General features: G+C 40.3%; 1 protein-coding gene across 3 annotated transcripts in view; it reads left to right on the top strand.

Moving 5' to 3' along the window:
• Nucleotides 1-25,505, top strand: part of LOC311018744 (unconventional myosin-IXAa-like) — a 114,002-nt gene that overhangs the window by 67,298 nt on the left and 21,199 nt on the right. For all 3 annotated transcript variants that reach the window (XM_084017810.1, XM_084017812.1, XM_084017811.1), the window contains exons 9-15: nucleotides 3,785-3,874; nucleotides 11,284-11,400; nucleotides 13,301-13,435; nucleotides 20,336-20,457; nucleotides 22,192-22,333; nucleotides 22,726-22,921; nucleotides 23,929-24,048. In XM_084017810.1, the coding sequence (XP_083873936.1) occupies nucleotides 3,785-3,874; nucleotides 11,284-11,400; nucleotides 13,301-13,435; nucleotides 20,336-20,457; nucleotides 22,192-22,333; nucleotides 22,726-22,921; nucleotides 23,929-24,048 (922 nt within the window). The remainder of the gene's footprint in view (nucleotides 1-3,784; nucleotides 3,875-11,283; nucleotides 11,401-13,300; nucleotides 13,436-20,335; nucleotides 20,458-22,191; nucleotides 22,334-22,725; nucleotides 22,922-23,928; nucleotides 24,049-25,505) is intronic.

Below are 25,505 nucleotides of genomic sequence, written 5' to 3' on the forward strand. Positions count from 1 at the left end.
GGTGGCACTTCCCAGTCCTTGTTACAAACTTCAACGATTAGCCGGATGTGCTTGTTGAGCCGCTGACAAAACAATGTCCAAAGTGTGACAGAGACTCCTGTCAACAGCACAACGGGGATGTTATGACTGCAGAGAGCCTGCCAGGGTTCCGCTTTAACATCCAGACATGGTCTCTTTGACTCTCCAGAGGTCCAGAGTGGCAGTTATGTGAGTCCAACCACATGTTGGCCACATGCGCTGGGTTAGTGTTTTAAGTTCAAGTTTATTTGGATGTCTGTTGGTTGGTGCAATGGCTATTTGTCCCCAGGGACATTCTTAAAGGGAAGAAGAAGAAAGAAGTGAAGCGGACATATAGCTTAATGAAATCAAACGCACAAGGAGTCACATTGAAGCAGCATTTTTAAGGCACTCTTTAATTTGGCAACATTCCTGCTGCAGCGTGCTTACTCGTTGTGACAAAGAAGGGGTCAACAAATGGAAAATCAGTGTTACTTAATGTGAGGAGTGGCCTGGAGGGGCAAATAATAAAAAAAACAATAACTGATAGTTTTGTTCGTTGAACGCAGTAACTATTTAAAAGGGCGTTTTACAAGAAAGAATCGTACAAGCTTTTGACATTAATTGGTGTAAACTCTTGGGAGATTGGGGTAAAATGTTGCCTTTCATTTAACATGAAAGAAAAGCATGTATTTACTATGATTTACCCCATGAGTGCCTTTTGATAAGGGATTTGAGAATGGATGGATTTACAGAGCAGACAGGCTCCATCAGAGGTACTTAGCACTTTCTTTTTATTGGTGATGCATGACTTTATTTTAACACCCTATCTGAAGACCCTGAATCTTCTAATGTCGGAAAGAGGTTGTTGAGGTTTGTTAAATGCAGTTTTGTGGGAGTCATGCAAGGCCGAAATTACTTCAAGGGAAAGCTCATCTAAAATGCACACACTGGCTCTGAGTGAGGGCTTAATAATAGATAACCAATGTTGGAATCTGTCAGTAATGTAAAATAACATATTAGACAGGATGGGATGAGAACAACTACTCTCAGTGTTACTATGGTACACTAATGTGAAGCACTTTTAAGGAAGAGAACTGATTGGCACGAGTGTGGACTGATGAATGAATAGGAATGAAACTGAACAGGACTTCCTTTTTCCTGTGGATGTGGAACTGGAAGAGGAAGTAGAGGTCCTAAGAGCTGATGGACAGCTGACAGACTGGATTGTCTGAGCTGCAGAGTTGAGTGATTTTACTTGACCAGAAACATTCCTGTGCAAACTGCAAATTGGTGAGTAGTTTGTAAAAACAGTATCTTGAATCACGGTTTTTTGAGCCTGAGACGACTCCAGTCCAAAAATGTTATTCATTTATCACAACCTGACAATACATTTTGATATCATACTGTAAGATTTCTGTTTTATTTTCTTATCGGTAACCATACAATGCTGTGTTTCAATCGTTTAAACCCAACTTGTTTTTTACCTACATGTTTTTACTGCTGTTCACTGCCATTCATGTTGAAACGGTGTGTAAAACAGTCTAGGAGACTGTTCAAGTCATCTAAAATTACTGTATTACTAAAAGGTAATTTATTTATATGGGCAAATTTGCCCATTTAAAAATGTTTTTTACTCTGAAAATTGCCCACAAGTCTTGGCTCCGTGGCCCTAATATGCCGTCGTAGTTTACAGATAACCTTAACAAAATAAAAAAATAAAGATAAAAAATACTAATAATAAACTAAGTATTCATTATATTTTAAAAATAAATAACTAAAAAGTAATATTATATTCCATTTCTGCTAATGGATCGACATAAATCCATAAATCCTACAAACTGTACCTTTTAAATGAAAGAGTTGTTCAGATGTTTTGTTTTTTGCTTTTACGAACACGGAAAAGAGAGAACAGCATCTGTCAGAGCTTAAGATTCACTCAGAATCAGACTCGACATCTCCATATAACAGAAGCACTGACCCCAAACCAGTGCTTACAAACGTATTTGTATTATGGTATTAGGGCGGCTGTGATCATAGCTGAGGGAACAAGCCTTTTACCAAGTGACTAATACATGGAAATGTACCGACTAAAGACCAATCACCAGGCTGCCGAATAGGCTTTGCTCTTAGTCGAGGGATTACCAGGCAGTGTGAAATGAAGTCTGATTATGCCACCCCCCACACATGGACAAGCATACACACACACACGCACACACACACACACACTTCTCTGTTTCTGTCTAAGCTGTTACGAAGGAGTCAGTTGACAAAATTAGATCCATAATGGTATTAGCCTTTGCTTTTATTCATAAGGACATCAGGCATCCACACAAAGACATGCTGTCACATGTATTCACACAAACATGTGGTATCAGCAGCAGCTGTTCAGCCCACTCCCATAATCCTTGTGGATGGTGAAGTGTGTGTGTGTGTGTGTGTGTGTGTGTGTGTGTGTGTGTGTGTGTGTGTGTGTGTGTGTGTGTGTGTGTGTGTGTGTGTGTGTGTGTGTGTGTGTGTGTGAGAGTGTGTGTGTGTGTGTGTGTGAGTGTGTGTGTGCGTGCGTGTGCGTGCGTGCGTGTGTGTGTGTGTGTGTGTGTGTGTGTGTGTGTGTGTGTGACCCTGTCATCATTAGTTGTCCATATTACGAGTCTGCATGAAGTCAGCACATAGTATCGTACTGTATTTGTTGTGTTTATGTGCTAATCTTGGCCAACTGTGTTACAAGCAGCCAAGTTATTATGAGCATCAGCTTGGTTGGTTAAAAAGCTCAGTTAGAAATAGGTGATATGGATTAAATCTAATGGTACCGACTGATGGGATTGTTGACAATATTTCCAACAATGGCCTTATACAGCCAAAGATATTAAATAATTAGCAATAATTATTTGGTTTAAACATACTGTATTCTCTACCTAGGGTTATCAAATACATAACTTAACATGTGCTTCAAAGTTAATGTTCAAATACATTTCATTTTCTGATAAACTATGAAAATGTTGCCATCAAGTCAGAGGTTGGAGTCACCTGTAAGAAAGCTTCCTTGGCAGAGTTTTTGATGTCTTGCTCAAAAACAAACAGAGTATGTTGCCTCATTATAAAGGGTGTAATTGTGGTGCAAATGCTCAGGAAAAAAATGTACTTTCTCGCTGTGTAATATACAGTTCAGTGTGAAAGTATTCATGAAAAATAAACAACAGATCGGAAACAGAATATATTCTCATATGAATGAATAGTGGAAGATTTTTTTAGTAATTGAATTGTAAAATGCATATCAAATGTGGGGAATGCATTATGGAAAGTGTAAGATTCTGCTTTTTTTGGGGGGACGGGGGGGAGACTCATCCTCTGCTACTTACATTTCTACCATTCTTCTTCTTTTTTTTTTTTTTTTTACCTGCCTCTTGTGAGTCTCAAGCTTATGGATGTGAAATATTAAACTCCTGAAGAACCCCTTTAATGAAAGTGTGTCCTTGGAAATTATGGGGCTGGACCTTTTCTTCATGTTATTGTTCCTACTATTCCCAAGACTTCCTCACTTTTCACGTGTCAAATAAAACGCCATAATGTCCCAAAAAATACTAACTTCAGCTTAAATTGAACTATGATCGGTGGACCTGTACAATACTTAACATGTTTGTTTTATCTGTGATACTGTGTGCATTCATTGTACTCCAATGGGTCTTAAATAACTTAAACAACACAACGCTACATGGGTTTGGTGTCATCATGTAAGTGACACCAAACCCTGATTGTGACACCATCCTTTTCTTTCTTCCTTATTTAGGTCAAAGAGGAGATGCTGCTGGAAGCGCTGACGACCAGGAAGACGGTGACTGTCGGAGAGAGGCTCATCGTACCCTACAAACTTGCTGAGGTGACATTTCTAGTTACCGCAGCATTCGCATACAGAAAAATGTGATACCCATCCATCTGAGTCTCACACACAGAGATTTTAACCGACCATGTAATCCCTAGTAAACTCCCCTTTGAATGCACACATTTAATTTAATTTCAGATTATTTTATTGTCCATTAGATTTGAATTAAATAGAAATGTGTCTTTAAAACGGGCAAATAAGACAACACACACAATATATAACAATTAGACATCTTTAGATCTTAGTTTGCTATGCAGTGTAATTTGCTTAACATTGAGGAACATTTTAAACGATTTTTTAAAATAGTCCTCTTCTTTGTTACTGATGGCCAAAAGGGCCTCTGTCAGTGTTGGGTGTGGCTTGACTAAATTCCTGTTAGTCTCAAGAATGCATATTGTGGCCGAATGTTTTGTTACAAAGTGCGTCAGCTGAAGGGGAGATTCTGTATTCGTGTGAGGAGCTTGTCTGTTGTGGCACTTCCTCAACCCCCACCGCTTCTCTCTAAGGCTCTTTTGATAGAGGTCTCTTCCTCTGCAACTTCCTGTTTCCTGTCGAGTCAAGGAACCCCGTCCATACAGCCTTCTAGATTTACCTCCTGGATGACCTAGATAGACTACTCTGATGTCTATCATTGCGCTTGTGAATAATAATATTCAATGATTTTCATTTATTTCTCCGTCCCCAAAGCCTTTGACAGTTCAACATATTATTGAATTTGGTCCAGCTCTCTGCTCATGTCTGCAGGGCCTTTTGTCTGAGGAAGGAAATGCTACACATATATAGTCTGATACACAGCTTGGCTCCACCGCCCACCCATCTGATATACTGATTAGTTGAGACCAACAATGGTTGTTCCCACTCCCCCCCTCCAGTCATGTGGTCTGGTCTCAGGAATGTGCAACCTACACTGGAATATACAGTACAGAGGCCAAAAGCCAGATCCTGAGTATGATTGTCTTTGTCACTCTTCTTCTCTGTCACTCACACAGGCTTGATGCTTCTCACACACACACACACACACACACACACACACACACACACACACACACACACACACACACACACACACACACACACAGTTATTCCCTTCCTCTAGACTAGCTGTGAAACAGAGGCTCAGACAGTATGATAAGAAACTGATGCCATGGAACAGAAGTTCTGTCCTTCCCAAAATTACCTTATTTTAAAAAGAGCAAGATGCAAATGCATACATACAAAACAACCTTTCAATCTTTCAATATCTGCTGCATTGATAGAAAATGTGTAGAATAGCCTAACATAAATGTATTACCTTTCACCATGTAGTTGTACCTCTCTCTCCCTTAAACCTGCAATAACCGTTTTTTCTTCTGTGTAAAAACGCCTTGAGTCTCTACCCTCAAACAGCCATTTAAAGGACTGAGAACTGGCCAAAGTGTCCTGACTTTCCATAAAAAGTCTTCACTCCCATTCCCACTCAAAAATGGACAGAAAACACACACACAAACACACCATGAGAGCAACGGTGAAACCCTTCCCAGCTCTGATCTGAGGGGTCGTGGGAGCGAGTTGAGGCCACCTGTGGAATCCATAACACGCCTGTTTTTATACAAAGGAAATGTGGAAAAAAAATGACCTGGAAAATATTGCCGGTTTTCTCAGAAAGGATTTAGTTCTACTCGGGTGAGAAAGGATGAGAAAGTGTGTTAGGCAGCTGTCCCATCCACAGAGTGTGTTACAGACTGAACCCGGTGAGGCTGGTATGTCCCCAACTTCAGCCAGTAAGATCCCTAAAACTAATGAATGTGCTCTTGTTGAGTCAGGTGGAATGCATTTTGAATTGCGTTGTTTTGGTTGTAGAGTAATAGTGTATTTAATTAATTCATGAATGAAAAGCCTATATAATATTAATTAGAGAAAATATCTAAGTTAGTATTATCAATGATGCTCTGAAATTGGCCAAGCTGAGATTGTTTTCTTACTTTATACCATTCACCTTACATCACCTATAGAGGTGGGAGAAATAATTGTTTCGATGATGCATCGCAACACTTTGTTGAACGATTTTTCATCGATGCAGTAAAATTTATAATCGATTATTAGCAAAATGGAGATGCATTTAGAATCATTAAATAATCTAATCGTGACCCTCTGAATCATAAGTGAATAGTGAGGTCGATTCCCACCACTACCCATGTGAGGTGTAATGCATGTTTCCTGTTAAAAGTCCAAGTCCTGATGGAGAAAATGAATACTCAAAATAATACTAAAAAGAAAATAAATAAAAAATAAGCAAGTGCTAATTAGCAATTAGCATGCTGGCACACTAAGCTAATAGCTAGGCTAAACATCAGCACATTAACTTAAGCCCAAGTAATGCTTCCGCGTCGACACAACGCAAGGGGGCTTGCTGACCCCTTACGTCCTTGCGGACCCCCCTTACGTCCAATGCAAGGGCCTGACGTGCACCTCCCAAAAATCCTAGACGCGCGTCGAGGCGAAGCAACACCAACGCAACACCAACGCAGCGGCAATGGCTGTGATTGGTCCACTAACTACATCCGCTGGAGACCGCTATCCGGTTTCCAGTCATAAACACCGCCATTTAAACTTTTAAAAGGCTACTTTTATTGTTTGCACCTCGTTTTATTGTTTGCACCTTGTCGCTTTTGCACAAAGAAATAAAACACCAAGTTCCGAAAAATAGTGGATGTTTAAAGCCGGAAAGTAAACAAATAGGCTTTAACGAGGCTAACGACGATATACGTCAAGAGTCTCGGTCAGTCGGTCAGTCTTTACAAAAAACATAGCGCCCTTTACCGGTGTGGCATTGAATTGCATTTTGACACGTAAACCCAACGCAGAACCATCACGGTCTCCAAGCAACTGCGTGGCCGTTGCGTGGCCGTTGCGTGATCACTACGCGGAAGCATAATCAGGCCTTTAGTCATTGTTAGCATTTTGTTGGTTGTAGTTGTAGTTGTTGTCTTGATATAAAATGGCATGATTTTAAGACCATTTCACTGTGCATTCAGACTGCATGGAGAGATAAATAAAACGATAACAATATATATAATATATAGACTTAGGCCAGGAGTCTATACAAACAAAAGTTCTACAAGGGTTTAACCTAACTTTAAAAACATCTGTTATCATGTTTGAGGTGTGAAAGTGTTAAGGGGCACACTGTCAAGACAAGGTGTGATGTCTGACTGACATTTTAGATGTGGCTCTAGATAATATGCCTCCACCACTTCCTTCTTCCGGTTTACAGACAGACATGTGGGAAGGGAAATGAGCTGGGCAGCCATGAGATGCTCATTCATATAAAACAGCTTCATATTAGAAACTCTTCGAACTTGTTGAAGCCTCATGGTGAGAGTGTAGAGGTCATCTGCCCATGTTGAGGGATTGTAAAATGTATGTAATGTATGTACACTGATGGACAAAAACTCCATAAATTCAAATTAAAAACATATGCAGGTTAGCATGTTGTGGTGAAACACACACACACACACACACACACACACACACAAAACATCCTGCAGTGAGGAAGCTAGTAGACCATGAGCAGTGTGAGCTCATGCTGGTGTTTCACACCTCCTGTGGTTTTCAGGAGAAAGAAATGGAAAAAAAGAAACAACTTCCCCTCAGCAGAATGTTGTAATCACAACAACAGCTAAGACCTGGTTTAACAAAAGTATCTGATAAAGTCCTGCTTATCATTTTGTCAGTTTCTTGGATGCCACGCAGGTACACTAATTTCAACCCATTTGCCTCCAGTCTCCTAGTTTGTAACTGTTCCCATAGTGTTGAATTATTAAATGCCAGAGCAAATACAGAGACGATACATGCACAGTGAGCCTTGCAAATGTTCACCTATCTTCTGCACATCCCCCGTGCTCCTGCTGAAGCATTTCAATTGCAATTCTTCTCATCAAATGTTGTATTATTCATAACAATCTTACATAACTTTGTGGGAGCAGGGACGTCAAAAGGCTGCTTGCTAAAAATACCGTAAACAATCAATAATGCAAGAGTGAAGCTCTTAAAATGCAGTTTTGTTTCATCACAGCGGATGGCTGCATGTTTGAGGTTGATTAGGTTCACTGTGTCCCACCAAGTCCTCTGAAAGAGGAGGAACATGTTTATAATGGATTTAAGACTTTTAGGTTATTTCATTTTAATGTAGTTTGAGTCTGTTTGCCCATTTTTTGTTCAGTGTTTCAGGATGCTGTGTGATATGTTAAGTTGAGTCTTTATTTAGCCAGGCAAGCTAATTAAAGGATTGGTTAAGTATCTTAAAGGCTGCCTTCAAACAGTAATCATGTAAATGTGTGAAAATCATCGTTTTCGATGTACAAAAACCACAGTCATCGTTCTGTATGAAAGTACTTTAGAAAGTTAGAGCGAGTTCGACAAATCACATGTTCATCTTACAATCTTTTTAGTACAAAACTCAAATGGGAGATTTCAAACTAAAACTGTAACTGTGTTAGATGTCTTTCAGGTAACTTTGAAGGCTGTATGTGATTTCGTTCACCATCACTTCCATAGAGTGCAAAACGTCACACTCTAAAAACCACACCCGCTGGAGAAGAAAACAATCTGCACCACAATATGCAAGCAAATGCTTAAAGGCTAATAAAATGCCTGCGGCTAGTTCAAAATCTAACATTTCAGCATGTGAAAGGATTCTTTTAGCCCTATAAAGCTACTGTAGTTAACTAAGGCACTTGCAAACATGCATGGCTTTCTGCTGTGTCCACATTCCACTATAAAACAAGTTTCATACTGTCCAAATGCTTTAACTTAACTTAAAGAAATATAGTTAGCCTAAAGCTGACAGTTGGAACAAATATTTATAATGTAGCGTATTGTATCCTCAGTTCAGCAGTGGCTCAAGGCACAACACAAAAGAGGCTTGACAAGATTCAGAGATAAATAAATTATATTTATTGAAAAGTAGATAAAGGATAATGTCTAGGGGGGAATTCAGATAGCATGTGGATGCGTGTCAGCCAAGTAAAAGTGCGTAGGAGTGATTGTAGCATGGTGTGTAACAAAGGGGTGTAAGCGAGGCCACATTCACACTGCACACTTACGTTAATGGACCGCTCGAAGATGAGGGAAGGCGTGACTGGCGCATGGGGGAGATGCATAATGGAGCGGACCCACAATTCATTTCGGCATAATGTGACACAAGCCCATGCAAAGTCAATGAGATCCGTCAAGGGAAAGGTGTTGGGCGAGCGAGAGCTAACCTGAAGCCACGTTGTCACCGCGGAAAGCAGCAGGCGGCCCAAAGGGCGAGCAGAGCAGCTAATAAAAATGTACCTTTAACCTGTTGGTAGTGCATCCTGCATTACATTGATCACACGGTCCAGCCCTATACTATACCTTCACCTATTCTTTTTTCACAGAAGTTGTCACAAATACCGACGTTTCACCACTTGTTTCCTATTTGTTCTCATCTCTGCCAAATTAAATGTACTCTGGATTACAGAGTCTTTTCAACTATTTCAATGTGCCTGCCATGACAATGTTTGTCATGGCAACCTAGTTGAAACAGATTTATTTTGTCTTGTTCCATTCCCCATTCAATCATAACACTTCTTGCTGCTAAAGAAGGTGCTCCAAATCCAAGTCTTCATTTAAGTCTGCTCATGCTACAGGCCTTTCATCAGAATCAGAATCAGGTTTTTTGCCAAAGTAAGTTTTCACTTGCAAGGAATTTGTCTTGGTTGTGTATGGTGCATACAATAAACATAATAAAAAAGAGGGGGAAAAAAAGAAAAACAGTCCATCATGTCGAAGGAGAAAGCATAGTTGCTCTTTGGCTTGTTGAGGTGTAATAATGACTCCTCTTGGCAACATTGTGTTTCATGGATCAAAAAGCGATCCATAAAAAGAGTTGTCCAAATGACCAAGTGATCTGCAGGTCTGGAGGCGCTTAGGTCTCTGGCTCCTGACTGAAAACACCTAAAATATTACAGCACATTACAAAGTAAGACTCCCAAACATAAGAACTTGTTTGGGAGTTGTAAGCAGTCTGAGCGCTGCAGTCTGAGCGCTGCATTTACCCTCTAAATACAAGTGCTTGTTATTATTAACCATATTAATGTATTGATGTCCTAGTATTTCCCATCTCTAAATTACAGTGGCATAGTATCAAAATGATGTAGTAAGAAGTAAGAGTGAGTTGGCGTAGTTTAGCTTAGCGTAGCATCAAGGTTAGAAGCAGGTGGAAACAGTTAGCCTGGCTTGGACCAAAGGTAATAAAATGCATACACCTAAGCTAACTAAATATTTACATTTCTGTTTTTAATTAAATTAAATTAAATTGAATGACAGGAATTAGAAATGTCATGTAAATTAGTCAAATGTGGATGTGCGGATAGATAACTAGCTGTTTACACCTGCTTCCTGTCTTTATGCTAAGCTAAGCTTATCATCTCCTGCCTCTAGCTTCATATTTAACATACAAATTTGTGAGTGGTAATGATATTCTCAACTAATTTTGGTTAGAAATCAAATCAAATACCTAACTCCTCCAGAAGGATTTCATATTAATCAGTATGTATGGGTCAGAACGCAGCTAACCCAGCTAACCATTATTTTCATTATCAATTTGTCTATTTTCTTTAGTCAATAGAATGTCAGAAAATAGAATAATAGCATAGATTTCTCTAGTGGCCTGTCCAAATTATTTGATTGCTTATTATTTGATTGATTCTAATTTGATTTAAAACACTATCCATCGATTATTTGTTCACCAAAGCTTTTCGTTGTGGTTTCTGGATCTTTTTCTTCCGTCAGTGAGTCCCATCAGATGACTCAGCTAATCCCTGTGAGAGCAGTTCATTATTAATGTTCTCTGCCCAATTCACACATTTAATATGACACTGATCCAGTTCCAGAGAGGGGACATTGATGTTGTGTTTTTCTCGTTGCTCTGAACTAAGCTGCTGCCGTTGGCAGGTGCTTGGGTTTGAAATAGAGAAGTTGGCAGCTTTTTAACATATGCTACCTGCAATAACAGTGGCTATGCTGCAGAATGACGTTGCATTATGCTGTTGACGAAAAAGAGGGGCACACAATACAGACAAACAAAATAAAAAGGTTGACAACATGGTTTAGGACTCATTTTACTGGTTGAATAAGTGTTCCCAACACTTGTGGGCCAAGACTACCACCACTGTGAAAGGAAAATGATTGAGCAGGAGCGGAGACTTACTGCACTTCAGTAAGGCTGATAAAAGAGTATTGGGTCATGTTCCAGCATTAAAAAAATCCATATGTTTTTCATTACTTAGAAACTGACGTATTATGTGTGTGTGTGTGTGTGTGTGTGTGTGTGTGTGTGTGTGTGTGTGTGTGTGTGTGTGTGTGTGTGTGTGTGTGTGTGTGTGTGTGTGTGTGTGTAGGCGGGCACGGTGAGGGACTCCATGGCCAAGTCACTGTACAGCGCACTGTTTGACTGGATTGTGTTCAGGACCAACCATGCGCTGCTAAACAATAAGGACCTGGAGGACAAATCTAAGGTAGGAATGAAAACACACACCCTGTTAATGTAAGTGCTCACATACAGAAACATACCTATAATATTTTTCTTTGCACCAAAGTTAGTTTGTTTACCAAACTTCTGAAACCAAGTTCAGACAGTTAAAGTGGCAGTCCGTAAGATTTGAGATGCGTTGCTTCTAGCGGCCTCTTTGGCGGTACAGTGCCGACTGTCTCTCATCTGCATGATGCCTTCAAATGCTCCACATTGAAAGGAGGTCTCAATCATTTAGAATTTTGCGAGGAATGGAGCCACAGACACGGAAATCCTATTTCTGGGCAAAGCAGCAAGTACAAACACTTTCATTAGTGGGTCACATGATCAATCCCCAATGTTTTAACTCACTCTTTGATAGATAGTAACTTAAAAGACAACAAAATAAATGACAATGTTACAGACTGCCAATTTAAGAGACCAAGAATATAATGACGATTAAATTGAATATGCTATAAAAGAATGTGGAAAAATTTACACTTATATATGTAATATTTTTATACAATACAGAATTCTGCAAACTTAAAACAAATTCATCACTCTTAGAGAAATATTTTGACCAAGCAGGTCACCCTGAGAGCTTTTTATAAAAGTATTTTCAAAATTTGCAAACATCTATACATACATACTGCTTTGTCTTGTTCATGCCTTCCCTTTGTTGTTTTTGTCTTTCCTCACCTTCATTTGTCTGACTCCCCATCCTGCTGCTGTCTGTCTGTCAACCACATCTGTCTGTCTGTCAGTCACGCAAGACTCGATTCACTGCTTTCTGGCTTCCACTCCTAGATTTAGGGAGTAGTGTGATGTGAAAATACCACTGTGTGTGTGTGTGTGTGTGTGTGTGTGTGTGTGTGTGTGTGTGTGTGTGTGTGTGTGTGTGTGTGTGTGTGTGTGTGTGTGTGTGTGTGTGTGTGTGTGTGTGTGTGTGTGTGTGTGTGTGTGTGTGTGTGTGTGTGTGTGTGTGTGTGTGTGTGTGTGTGTGTGTGTGTGTGTGTGCGTGTTGGAGCGGCAGTTTGCAAGTCAAACCCTGTGGGGGCATCTAAAGGATTAGAAAACAGATCACTCTGTCTGTGTGTGTGTGTGTGTGTGTGTGTGTGTGTGTGTGTGTGTGTGTGTGTGTGTGTGTGTGTGTGTGTGTGTGTGTGCGTGTGCGTGTGCGTGTGTGCGTGCTCGCGCGCCAAGAACATTGGGCAGATGGCATCGAGTTCCCCTTGGCTCAGTTTATCCCCTGTGGTCCTCTGCTGTCCTCATGCTGTGTGTGTGTGTGTGTGTGTGTGTGTGTGTGTGTGTGTGTGTGTGTGTGTGTGTGTGTGTGTGTGTGTGTGTGTGTGTGTGTGTGTGTGTGTGTGTGTGTGTGTGTGTGTGTGTGAGAGAGTTCATGTGCCTCCCTTGGCACTGACATCATCTCTGTGTGTGTGTGTGTGTGTGTGTGTGTGTGGGTCCTCCCTCGGTGCTGTCAGGGGGTCAACGAGGTTGCACATTCTATCAAGGTCGTTGTTCTTATGTACAGATTTATATTCAGCTACATGTGTGTGTATGTGCCCACGTATGTTTGTATGAAAAGAGAAATTGCACTTCAGAGACTTAAACTCTGTTTACTAAAATAAAAGGAAATTGGAAACAGCTTTCACAGCCCATTTCATAATCAAAGGGTCTTTGAGCAGAGGCCTCCTTCAGATGGTACATATTAATGGTATATGGAGGCATGAATGGTATTGGCACCGAGGGGCAGCTGGGTCACTGGAGCTGTAAAGAATGAGCTTGAAAGAAAGAAACAATATAACACATGGTATATAATCATACATGTTTACTTATTTTTTTCTTATCCTGATCCCATAAATGTGTAAAATTTTGAAAGAAACTGAGCTGTTTCTCTTTCTTCCCAGATTCTCTCGATAGGAGTCCTGGACATCTTTGGTTTTGAGGATTATGAGAACAACAGTTTTGAACAGTTCTGCATCAACTTCGCCAACGAACGACTGCAGCACTACTTCAACCAACACATCTTCAAATTAGAGCAGGTAGAGTGTTATTATCCACTCTCCTCCCCTCCACTCTCCTCTACTCTTATCCTCTTTCTTCCTCCTCCTCACTCTACTCGCAGCTGCTGATAACACATTGTTGCATTTTGTGTTTTACTGCCTCTGTGAAGATGTTTACAACACAGAAACATTCATATGCGATCTGATTCGGTGTGTCTTTGTATCGGGATGACATCAGTTCATGCAATGGCTTGCGCTGATACACATACACAAACAAAAAATGCCTCTATGCTTTTGATTGATTCAGCTGATGGAAACAAATAGAGGACTTCCTGTTCAAAGTCCTTCCTGTTTAAACGCAATGCAACATGGTTTAACAAAGGGAGAGGAGCTGCTTTTGTCCGCTGTCCATATTTTCTGAGATGTTTCCCACACGTCTTGGTTGCTTGTCTGATCTGTAGCAGCTTTCAATAAGAGCTGATGACAGGTGTTAGCCTTTAATGTTTTTATTGGAGGCAGTAAACAGTATTGGAAAAGCATATGAATAATTGATTCTATGATGATTTTGATCTGAGTGGCCAACCCTAAAGTCTATGCTTATAGGAGCTATGAATACAAGCATCTTACACTTCTCAGTAGCAAGATAGTTATGCACATGAATGCAAGCTACAAGATTTAAATTTACAGTTATGGCATTAAGTATACGCTTTTATCCAAAGCGACTTACAATAAGTAATATATAATAAGTGATATAGTTTTACATTCAGTCATTTTCAGATGTTGACTGTTGATCAAACATGGCTGGCAACAGACTTTCAATTATTTAAGCCACCAGTCTTTGCAAGTTGAATATTTCTTTGTAATATATGAGTGCTTTGTGCTGGACATTGTGCTGACATTACAGTACAAGCAGCTGTAATTACAGTACGTAGCGAGGTCAAGTCATTATGCACATCGAAGTGAAAAGGTCAGAGTAAAAGTGCTGCATGACCAGAAGAGGCTGACAGGTCACATTAAGAGTGCAAGACTGGAGCAGAGCTGCATGTTTCCTGACAGCTAAATGCTGCTTACGTGGCCAACTCTTGTAGCTTTTTGTGTATTTTCTATGTCTGGGTTTGGTTTATTGGTTTATGTTTTTGTTTTGCTTTTATGCCTGAAGATGCCCTCCCTCTCCTTTAATATGACCTGGTGTAATTTCATCACAACAGCCGTGCTGATCAGCTGATGTACCTTCTTTTTCTTCCCTTCAAAAGGATCATTACTGAACCACTAATCCCTGACCAGCTATATTATCTATTCATTATGCTCATTTACTCAGATACCCACTGCAAAACCACTTAATATTGCATGTGCATGCCCCCCCCACCCAAAAAAAAGAATAATCTCTAGAACAAGCGAGAGAGCAGTGAGAGGAAAGGAAGAGAGAGACAATACGTCAGATAATGAGTCTCAATTAGTTGGACTTTGTCACAGAGGCTGTCGGGGCTCGTCTCCCTCGGACTGAGCCCTGATAGGCAGTGGCAACTTGGTGGGCGGGCCCATCGCTGAAGGCAAAAAGAGGAAAAAGGATAGAGTGGAGAAAAAGAGCAGTGTTTCAGTTAATGAGTGCAATGACATCCCTTCACCCTCAATGAAGATCACAAATGGTCGATGCACTAATGGGTCTGTTATCTGTCTCTGACAGTTAGCCCTCAGGGTCTATACACACACACACACACACACACACACACACACACACACACTTACGCTCATGTTTTCATGACATTTGGGGACACAATGACTTCCATTAATTGTGCTTGTTTTTGTTCAAGCCTGCATTCGTGTGGAAACCTCTTCACACATTTGGATAAACATATAAAAGGCATCCTATACATTCTTGTATTAGTTCTGTAAATTGTTTAATTTTTGTCACTCTGTGGCAGCAGGTGCTCCTCGATGGCTTTATCTGTTTTGATTGAAGGTTTTTTTCCTGTCCAAGAGACTTTCACTCTCACAGGACTTTGCCCAATATTGTTTCAGGAGAGTTCACGTTTATTATCCTTTAATCACTGGGGTCCTCCGAATCATTGGCTGTCTGCCACGCTTGTTGAGGTGGTGCTGAGCTCTCTGGCCCCTCTAGGTCTCCTGTGAATCAGGTTTGTATAGCTTCCTAAGCAAGGGTTGCCAGATCTCTACTGATTTGTGTTTTCTTTTTAATAGTTCAGGCCCTCACTACTGCTTGACGTATTACAAAGAGAAAGCTCTCCACCCCTTTGTCTGTTGCATGTTGAGACTTTAACTGCAAACTCAGTTACCTTTAGAAGATGCAGAAACCTTTCTGGCGTACATAAGGTCACCAAACTAAATGGTGTGATACTGTATTTTTTCTGTAAATCTGGAATCGGCCCAACTCTAGTTGCCGATATGCTTCTGCAGCAACGCTGTGGATCGGGATGATATCATCAGCAGTACCCGTCATATGAGACCACTGCAGAGTGGCAGCCATTCGCCCAACAGGGAACCACAGCCGCTACACAAATAAAAAACAGAGAAGCTCTGATTACAGGCCACCATATCTTTACAGAGCAAATACCGGTAGTTGTTTGTGTCTATGCCAAGCCTCTGAATGCCATAAAGAGAATGTTTTAAGGTCTATCTAGAATATGAACATACTGTATTCTTCTGCAAGCTTGACTTAACTGCAGTATATGATAAAGACCAAATCAAAGGCATTTTGCAGCAGGAACCACTGCTGTCGTCCCTGTGACTTTGAAAGGTGATTTTCCATCAGGGGGATTTTCTTCTTCTCTTTTCTCTGGGCTTCTCTCCTCTCCAACCAATCAAATGGCCTCATCAGCAGCATGTGTGTTTACCTTTGGAACAGCAGCCAAAGCTAATAGGACCACACCAACTACAACTGTGTGTGTGTGTGTGTGTGTGTGTGTGTGTGTGTGTGTGTGTGTGTGTGTGTGTGTGTGTGTGTGTGTGTGTGTGTGTGTGTGTGTGTGTGTGTGTGTGTGTGTGTGTGTGTGTGTGTGTGTGTGTGTGTGTGAGTGTGAGACTCTCAAGTCCAGTGTTTACACTCAACATGCCAATTGGTGCTTGATTTCTTTTCTGTATGAGGACGATCTATCAAAGTAAGAAAACACATGACGACTACGCCTTTGGCAAACACGGTATCATGTTTGGCTTGTGAGATAACTTTAAAGAAATAAAAAACATGTGGTCAGCTCTACCATCATTAGATAGAGACCCCTGCTGCCAGCTGTTTTAGTTAATTGTATAACAGTAAATTCAAAATGAAGTGCCAATGGGATTCTCTGAAGGATGTTTTATAGAATTAATTAATTCTTCATAGATTGGAAACGCCAAGTTGGTGTTTTTAATGCCGATTTTCTGCACGCCCTTATTACGATCAATGCCACTCCTTCCTTGACATCATTTCTGTGAGTCATGCTGTCGACTATGATGGTAAAACACAAAACACACAGAGGATGTTTAATGACAACTACTACTGGAAGATAATGGAAAATAATTTAACTGCCAGTATTTACTATACAGAAGCAATAAATCATTCTGTACCTCAACCAACAAAACATTGGATACAGTCAACATCTGAACTGCTCTTTCATGTAGGCCAGGTTTAAGTGTTGTGGTGAAATGAGGTTAATCACTGCATGACTTAATTTGAATAACATACCTTCATTCTGCTATTGAATTACATAAAGCTTTAATTACAGTACAACGTAATAACGTCATGCCTTGTAAACATTTAATATAACTGACAAAAAGGCACTGCAAACCATCAGGCCTGGTGTGATGATGAAAATATGAGAAACAAATACCACCAATCAGGATTCCTGTACATGTTTAAGGGCTTTCATTGCTTGCAGATTTTTTAATATCTTTAGTGTCTGCATTCCAATATCTGTTATGTCTCTGTATATATAGAGTTCACTTCACCTATTTCAGCATGTAATGCAAATTATTGTGACTATTGTGGACAGTGAGGAGAACATCCTCCTGAAATAAAAAAGTAATAAGACATACAGTAGCCTATGATGGACGTCGGGTAATGTCAGTGGTGGGAAAAGTACTTTTACTTAAGTGTAGTAATACTCTCTTACAAAATAGTAAAAGTAACAGTAGCTGCATTGGAATCATGTATATTACAGTATATTATTGGATTTAAATTTTAAATATTGTGTATTATTGACATCATTTTAATGTTGCAGCTAAAGGTGGGTCTCATTTCAACTACTTTATGTACTGCTGGATAGTTTATCCTATAATATTAAATCATAATTTACTTATTGATTATATGATTGTATTATGAATCTGAATCTGCAGTAGTAACGAGGCTTTAACATAAATCTTGTGAACTAAAAAGTGAAATATTTGCCTCTGAATTGTGGCGGAGCAGTATGAGAATAAAGAGCATAAAATGGAGTTACTCAAGTAATACTCGTACATTAAAATTGTACTTAAAGGGAGAATGTGTAATAAATGGTAGCATCTAGTGATGTGGTTGCAGATTGCAACCAACTGATTTTTTCATTTTTCATTTATAAATATATATGTATTTAATTGTTCTAAATCGGTGTCATTTAAAAAGAAAAAATATACCTAATAATTGCCTAACCATGCAGCTTTTTTAAAATCACTAGGTAAATCAGGATAAATTAAGTAATTTGCAAATATATTAATGAATGAATGGCGATAATCCCCAAACTGCGCGGTTGAGCCTCCCTAACTTCAACTTTGTCACTTTGTTGTTGCTGACAGGACTATAATCAGACAAGATCTGCTTTCAGCAGGCGATGTGTCGTGTGCCCTGAGATGTTAAATGTGCTGCTGTCGTCTTACTGTGTCTGTTTGCTCAGAGAAGCCTGACTTCTATCTGCTGCAGTGTTTTGATTGAATGTCTCCATTCTCTATAAACTCTACTAGTCAGCCCTCAGGGTCCAGAGCACTGCTGCTTTTTTTATCAGGTCTTCAGTTCCATTCACCTGCCATTCTCATTCTACATCAATACTGTAATTGGACTGTTACGGCAACAGCCCGGCAGGAGACACTCTAAATCCCACACACTGGATCAGAGGACCAATAGTACTCTGTTTAGAGAGGTTGAAGTGATCAATCAAATCTGTTCAAACTAGGACTTAAACTAACAATTATTTACATTGTCAATTTCTCTGCCGATTTCTTTTTCTCATTTAATGGACTAATCTGTTTGTCTAGAAAATGTTAAAAAATATTAAAATAGAATGCAAGTGAATTAGATTAGATCCTGATGGGCATCGGCCATTTTTTGTACGCCATCAGTGTATAAATGTGTGTGAATGGGTGAATGTAGACATGTAGTGTAGAGTGCCTTCAGTGGTCGAGAAGACTAGAAAAATGCAGGTCCATTCACCAGTTACCATTTTGCCTAGTGCCAGCATGAGGTCACAATTGGTGAGCATTTTCATGTCACTAATAGGGTGAGAGTTGTTCCACCATCACTGTCGGCACAAAATTCCAATTTATATGAAAGAAACATCAGTGTAAAACACCGTGAAATGTACTGAGTACATTGTTGTTCCTAAGAGGAGCACTTTTTCAACATTGCACACAAGATATTAATCTAAAAGGCATATTGGCAGAATATTTTCTGGGCACGCTCATGCTTTCATGGGGGATAAATCACTTTGTTTGTAATGATCCCACTGCTTTTCATCTAACCACTGGCAACACTTTAAGAACATCAACATTAGCAGTATTTTGTTCTTTCCATCATTTGGTATTGGGGGATGTTAAGAACACTGCGGCATGTAGAGGCTGCTGCCATAAGTGCTTTATTGGTGTTATTGATATTTTCCTGATACCCACCTGTTTTTGTTCAGCTGGCTTCCCTCGCCAATGCTGACCTTTAAGTTTTAGTGCTGTATTTGGATTGCTGAGTGAGCAATGGTAAGATGCACTGTCAACTGCAAAGCTACTGGAGCAAGAACAATTTACATTCCTTTGCATACCTGGTTTCTCCCATAGGAGTATTAACAGGACATGCACCATGAATCTCAGTTGCCATTGGCCGCATGAGGCACATAGACGTTATCAAGTGGGGGTTTTACTGCTAATTTAAAAGCAGTCAGGGGTTTTCATCGCGGTTATCATTCAGGTTTGTTGTGCTTTGAAAGCTTTGGTTGGACTTTTTGATTTAATGCTGTGGAAAGTATGCACAAATATAATAATTCTTGTTATAATAGTCAATGTGTCTCTGAGTCAAGTTGAGAGCAGGTTTATCACCTGAGAGTTGTTAAAAACTACTTACAGCTAATATGGGGAAATTTTGTGATGATTTTTGCAGTCCCTGTGGACAAAAGCAGCAGTGCTTCCAAACATCAAGTTCCCTTTAGAAAACCTCTTATTTTACCGAAGCAGAGGCCGGCAGTCTGGCCCGGTCCTGGTTGTGGTTCTCCCATACCTCCCTTCTCCCCAGCGGGCCCAGCAGTGTGGTGTTGGTGTTGGCTCCCAGCAGGGACTAGCAGAGCAGTGAGACAAAGCTCTGCTCCTGTTGGAGGAGCAAAACCAGATCAGGGTCAGTCCACAACGGTCACTGCTGGAGCCTCCCTGGAGTTTGAGCTGAAGGGGTTTCTAGAACCTGCATGAATTGGTCTGATTTCGCTGGAATCCCACCCGGAGGCATTGATAACAAGCATTAGGAATAAATACGTAAATGCTGATTTTCTCGTTGATGATCTTGTTTACTTGTGCAGGTCATAAAGACTCATCAATATTACATAGAGATTGTTACATAACCAGTTAAAGGTTTCTGCGTAAGAAAAGTGTTAATAGTCTTCTTCAGGTAAATGTTAAAAATAGTCACTATCAATACGATGTCTTATCCTCTTGAACAGCGATGACAGAACTTCTATTTGCTGGCCTGACGTCTTCCTTCCTCTGTGTTTCCCTCTGCAGGAGGAGTACAGGGCAGAGGGCATCACCTGGCACAACATCGAGTACATCGACAACAGCGGCTGTCTCAACCTCATTAGCAAGAAACCCACAGCGCTGTTTCACCTGCTGGATGAGGAGTGCAAGTACGCCACCTGCTGAACTCAAGTTCATACTTTAGGAAGAAGAGTGTGTGTGTGTGTGTGTGTGTGTGTGTGTGTGTGTGTGTGTGTGTGTGTGTGTGTGTGTGTGTGTGTGTGTGTGTGTGTGTCTCTGAGACAGCTAAGCACACATACTGTTGCATCAAACTGCACTTAGCTTTCTGCATGTTGGTCAGCTGTCATTTCAGTTACTAAATGACAGTTAAAACAGTCATCCCTTATTACATATGTGTCACATGCTTTCTGTAGGGCCAATGCATGCATCCCGATCTTTAATTAGTTTGACATTTTATGCATTTTTAGCAGTAGATATTCAGGTAAATTCACCATAAAACTCTGAAACCCTTTGAACTAAATTCAAATGGAAAACAAAACCTGTTTCATTGTTGCATGCTTTGTCGATATCACTCCTCACAAGCACCTTTAGCACCCAACTGGTGAATTGAAGAGACTTTTCCCTAATTAGCTTGATTGAAAGTGATGCTGGGGCTTCTACCCGGGCTAAACGCAAACATAAAGATTACTTATTCCTCCGCCAGTATCTCTGCATCACATTATTTCTCTCCCTCCTCGGCTGGTCAACACTCTGCCTCTGCATCTCCTCCATAAATCAAACCCACTGCTCTCCCATCCCCCTCGCATAAAAACACATGAGGTACACACACAGCCGTATTAATCTATGTTACCTGTCATCTTACTGGCCACTGAGCCACTTAGCCCCATAGCTGGTTCATCTGGATCTAATAACACATGGAATGGACCAAATGGTGTGTGTGTGTGTGTGTGTGTGTGTGTGTGTGTGTGTGTGTGTGTGTGTGTGTGTGTGTGTGTGTGTGTGTGTGTGTGTGTGTGTGTGTGTGTGTGTGTGTGTGTGTGTGTGTGTGTGTGTGTGTGTGTGTGTGTGTGTGTGTGTATGAAGGATAGGGGCTTTTGGGGAATTAGGGTGAAAAGGGTCTCTCTAAAGAAAAAGAATGGGGGGTGACAGGCACTCCCTTGGGGTTTCATGCTGCTTCAAGAAGGAGCTTCATGGTAAATGATTACTCAGAAAGCAGGAAAGATACTTGGAGATCTCATCATTCACAGTAAGTGGACCTTGTGGGGCCTCGGGGCCTCCAGAGAAGTGGATTAGGTTACTGCAGGATAGGGGGCGAGTATGGGGGTTCATTTCTACAGTAACAGCATCCATCTTCAAGCCCTCTGTAGATATACTCCAGCCACTAGTGTGTTTTAGAGGTGTGGGGAGGAGATGTTTAGATGATGTGAAACATCCCTTTAGGTATGTTGACGTACCTAAAGGGATACCTACGTGACAAACCTACGTAAATGGCTAAAATGTGCACGAGGCAAAGGTGAAAGCAGGAGCTACAGCCTTGTTTAAATATGAGCAATGACGTTGACGTGTCAGAGTTGTTATCCCTGAGAGTTAATGAAAGGGGGTTAGCGATGCTGTATCCTTAACTTAAATGTTGAGAAATGCAGGATGCAACCATCAGCTGGTGGAGTGGCACTGCTTCGTAGTAGATGGAAATAAATTGATGAATAGTTGGTTGTGTATGTTGCTGTATTTGGCTTCCCTGTTTTCTTGGAGAGACACAAATGGCTGTTGTGAAACAAGTACAATTGAGTTTGCCAAAAAAGTTATTTACTCTTAAATGAAATGTGTTGGTGTCCCACTGATGTGTGTTTCTTCTGCCTGATTTAAATCACTGTTTCTTCTAGTTTCCCCCAGGCTTCCAATCAAACCTTGCTGGACAAGTTCAAGCGCCAGCATGAAGGAAACAGCTACATAGAGTTCCCCGCTGTCATGGAGCCCGCCTTCATCATCAGACACTATGCTGGTAAAGTCAAGTACAGAGTCAAGGTGAGGTTCTCTGGTGTGTCAGTGTATGAGCTCTGTATATATGCGATAATGCACATCCATTAACTGAACCGCATCCTGCAGTATATTTTTTGAGTAATGAACTCAAATGAAAAGTGTATTTGACTCTCGGTGTGGAGCTGGTGCTAAGTTTGACAGGTAACTCTACTGGTCTGTTTACACCAAGCGGGTTTTGAATCTCATGGGTGGAGTTTTTGTTTTTCATATTGCGATACACACAAATTGCTAAATGTGCCCATTTAATGAGAAAATGTCAATAAGAGGATAAAGAAACACACAATGTATGATTGTCTGTGTATGATTATAATACATCCCAGTCCTCAGTGGAGTAACTAACACTTGGTTGGACGCACACGTCTCTTTTCTGCATCCAGGACTTCAGAGAGAAGAACACTGATCACATGCGTCCCGACATTGTGGCCTTGCTCAAAAGCAGCAAGAACGCATTCATCTGTGGCCTGATGGGAATTGACCCAGTGGCCACCTTCCGCTGGGCCGTGCTGCGTGCCTACTTCAGAGCCCTGGTGGCTTTCCGGGAGGCCGGCCGCAGACACACCCACAAGAAAACAGGTGATGAAACGTCTTGTTAGTCCAATATTAGAATGTTCCAGCCAGCAGCGTGGTGTCCTGGTGCTTCTGTACGCTGACATTCCCAGTGAAATTTAATTTTTGAACAATGTACAGTTACAAGAGGGATTACAATGAAATATTGTGTTGGAAATTGGTTGGCACTAACTTACGTAAGCACACTTCATATTTTGTTTTACAGAAGGGAAGGATTTTCATTTAAAAAAACAAGGAAATTCAATCTGACATTTAAATTTGAAATGTAATACATGGTTATGTTGGGGTTTTGTTTTTGTTGTTGCATTTCTCATTAATATTTCATGTTACAAAGAAATACTTTGAAGTCAAGTTTTCATTGGCTTTATAACCCCAAAAAATAATTATGGCAAAATACAGTCAGAAATGACAGTTTTCCTACTAAATGCCAAACTAACCATCTGTAGAGTCCAATTTGAGGTGACATCACTTGCAGATGCCCGTAAACAATATGTCAACTTATATTATTTGTGCTTGAACATTTTGTTTTTACAATTGATAAGTGGATTGAAAACAACAATTTTGATCATCGATTAATTGTAAATGTGATTTACAAAGCAAAAAAACGTAATTCTAAACTCCTTTTTTAACTGGGTCAAAAACAACAGGGTGTGTTTGAGGGGGTGAGGAGTTTAAACTTGGGGTGGTGATAATGAAGGAGTAGGAAGAATAGGTTTTGATCTTCTTCTGGAGTGTTTATTTTCCCAAACTGGGAGGAACGTTTCAGCCCAGAATGTTTGAAAATGTCACCACTGATTTATCGCAGAGGGGTTTGTGTCTTTGTTCTTTTTCTCTCGATCTCTCCATCCTCCTTATTTGTTCTTGCTGCTTTTCTTCTTCTGTTTCTTAATTCACCTTCTTGGTGTAAACTCCTTCTTCATTGTCTCTTTTTATTCTCGTTTTCTTTTTAATTTTACATCTAAAACAATTCTAAAATGGAGATGCTTTTTCTCTTCCCGATCTCTCTGTTTTAGGGAACGATGCAGCAGTTCCCTGTACTGTTGTCAAAACTGTCGACAGCTTCAGTTTCCTTCATCACCCGGTTCACCAGAGGAGCCTCGAGATCCTTCAAAGATGCAAAGATGAGAAATACAGTAAGTAACTCCAAAAATACTTTCTTTAAACTGTAAAACTGCAAAGCTGTATTGGATGGAATCGTGAAGGTCTTCTGTTTCCTACCGCAGGAAGATGTGATGTTCTTAGCTAACATAAACAGGGTTCACATGAGATTATGTTTCTGCCAATTCAACAAATAAACAAAAGTGTGAAAAAAATCAAAAGTAGGTTTGTGTTTAGCCGTGGTTCAGTCACAAACATTCAAAGCAAGAAAAAGGAAAAAGTTATGTTTTTTAATCATTTTGTTTTGTGCTGCAAGCTGCTTTTCAAACACTTTTGCAGTATCTTCATCCAATTTCAACTGTTTATTAATCAAACATTGATAAACTCCCTTTAAATTCAGATATTCATTTTGAAGCTATATGAAATTATGTTTTATCAAAAATCCTTGAATTAGTCTTTTAGATTTTCAGGCGGTAGAACACTGATATACAGTTTGTTTAAATCCAAAATACTAGATAATAAATTGCGATAGTAGTGATGATGCCTTTGGAAAACTAAGTAATTGTGCTTAGTGATGTATTTGAAAATTTGAATGATTAAGGTCATGAGCCACCTTAAAAGCATTTCTTAGGAAGTGGTTCCTTTTCTTCAGGATTTTCTTTGTGATTTTCAAATGTACATTGATGATATTCTGGAGAGAAAGCCCTGATTGTATCTGTGTGTGCACAGGCCTGACCTTGACTGTGTTTGTCTGCATGTGTTTGTGTGTGTCATTGCATAGTAGAAGTTGTGAGTTTAAACTTTTACAAGAGAAAACCGCAAACACAAACGGGAACACCCAGCTCATTAGCTGCTTGTTTTCATATGTAATGACTCCATCAGCATTACTATAAACTCACGCTGCCAAAACCACTGAAACACACAAAACACATTGGGGCCGACTGGGGGAAAGTAAAGCCGGTCTCCAGACAAGAGCAAGATGAAGCTTTAGTAGTGGATGGAACTAGGTAGCCAGATAGAGGGAGATAAAGGGATGGTAGTAAAAAACTTTAAAAGGGGGAGAGCGGAAGGCTCCAGAGACAAACCCCAGTTAGCAGTTCTTGCACTGAAATTCAACCAGTGCATGACCCAGCGCTGGGGGTCACAGTGGGCTAGTGGCTAGTCGCATGGGTGCCTTATGTTTTTAAATCAGGGTGCAAACTTGGAAAGTTACAATAAAACAAATGTCCTGTATTTATACACGATTAAACTCTGGGATTAACACTTCAATACATCCGAAATAATGAAATATACAGGGCTAATGGAGGCTGTGTGGCTCTGTCCTGAGACCAGATTTCTGTATGTATAATTAGTGTAGGACTGTCAAAACCCGATCCAGTCAAAAAAGAGGAAATAATTGGACTGTCCGTCAATAATTACTTCCTGATTGCACTCTGCTGATCTCGAGCACTCGTTTGGCTTTGAACAGAGGTCTGAACGGTCTGACCTACTC

Source organism: Eutrigla gurnardus (assembly GCF_963514095.1).
Source record: "Eutrigla gurnardus genome assembly, chromosome: 9".
Taxonomy (NCBI): Eukaryota; Metazoa; Chordata; class Actinopteri; order Perciformes; family Triglidae; genus Eutrigla; species Eutrigla gurnardus.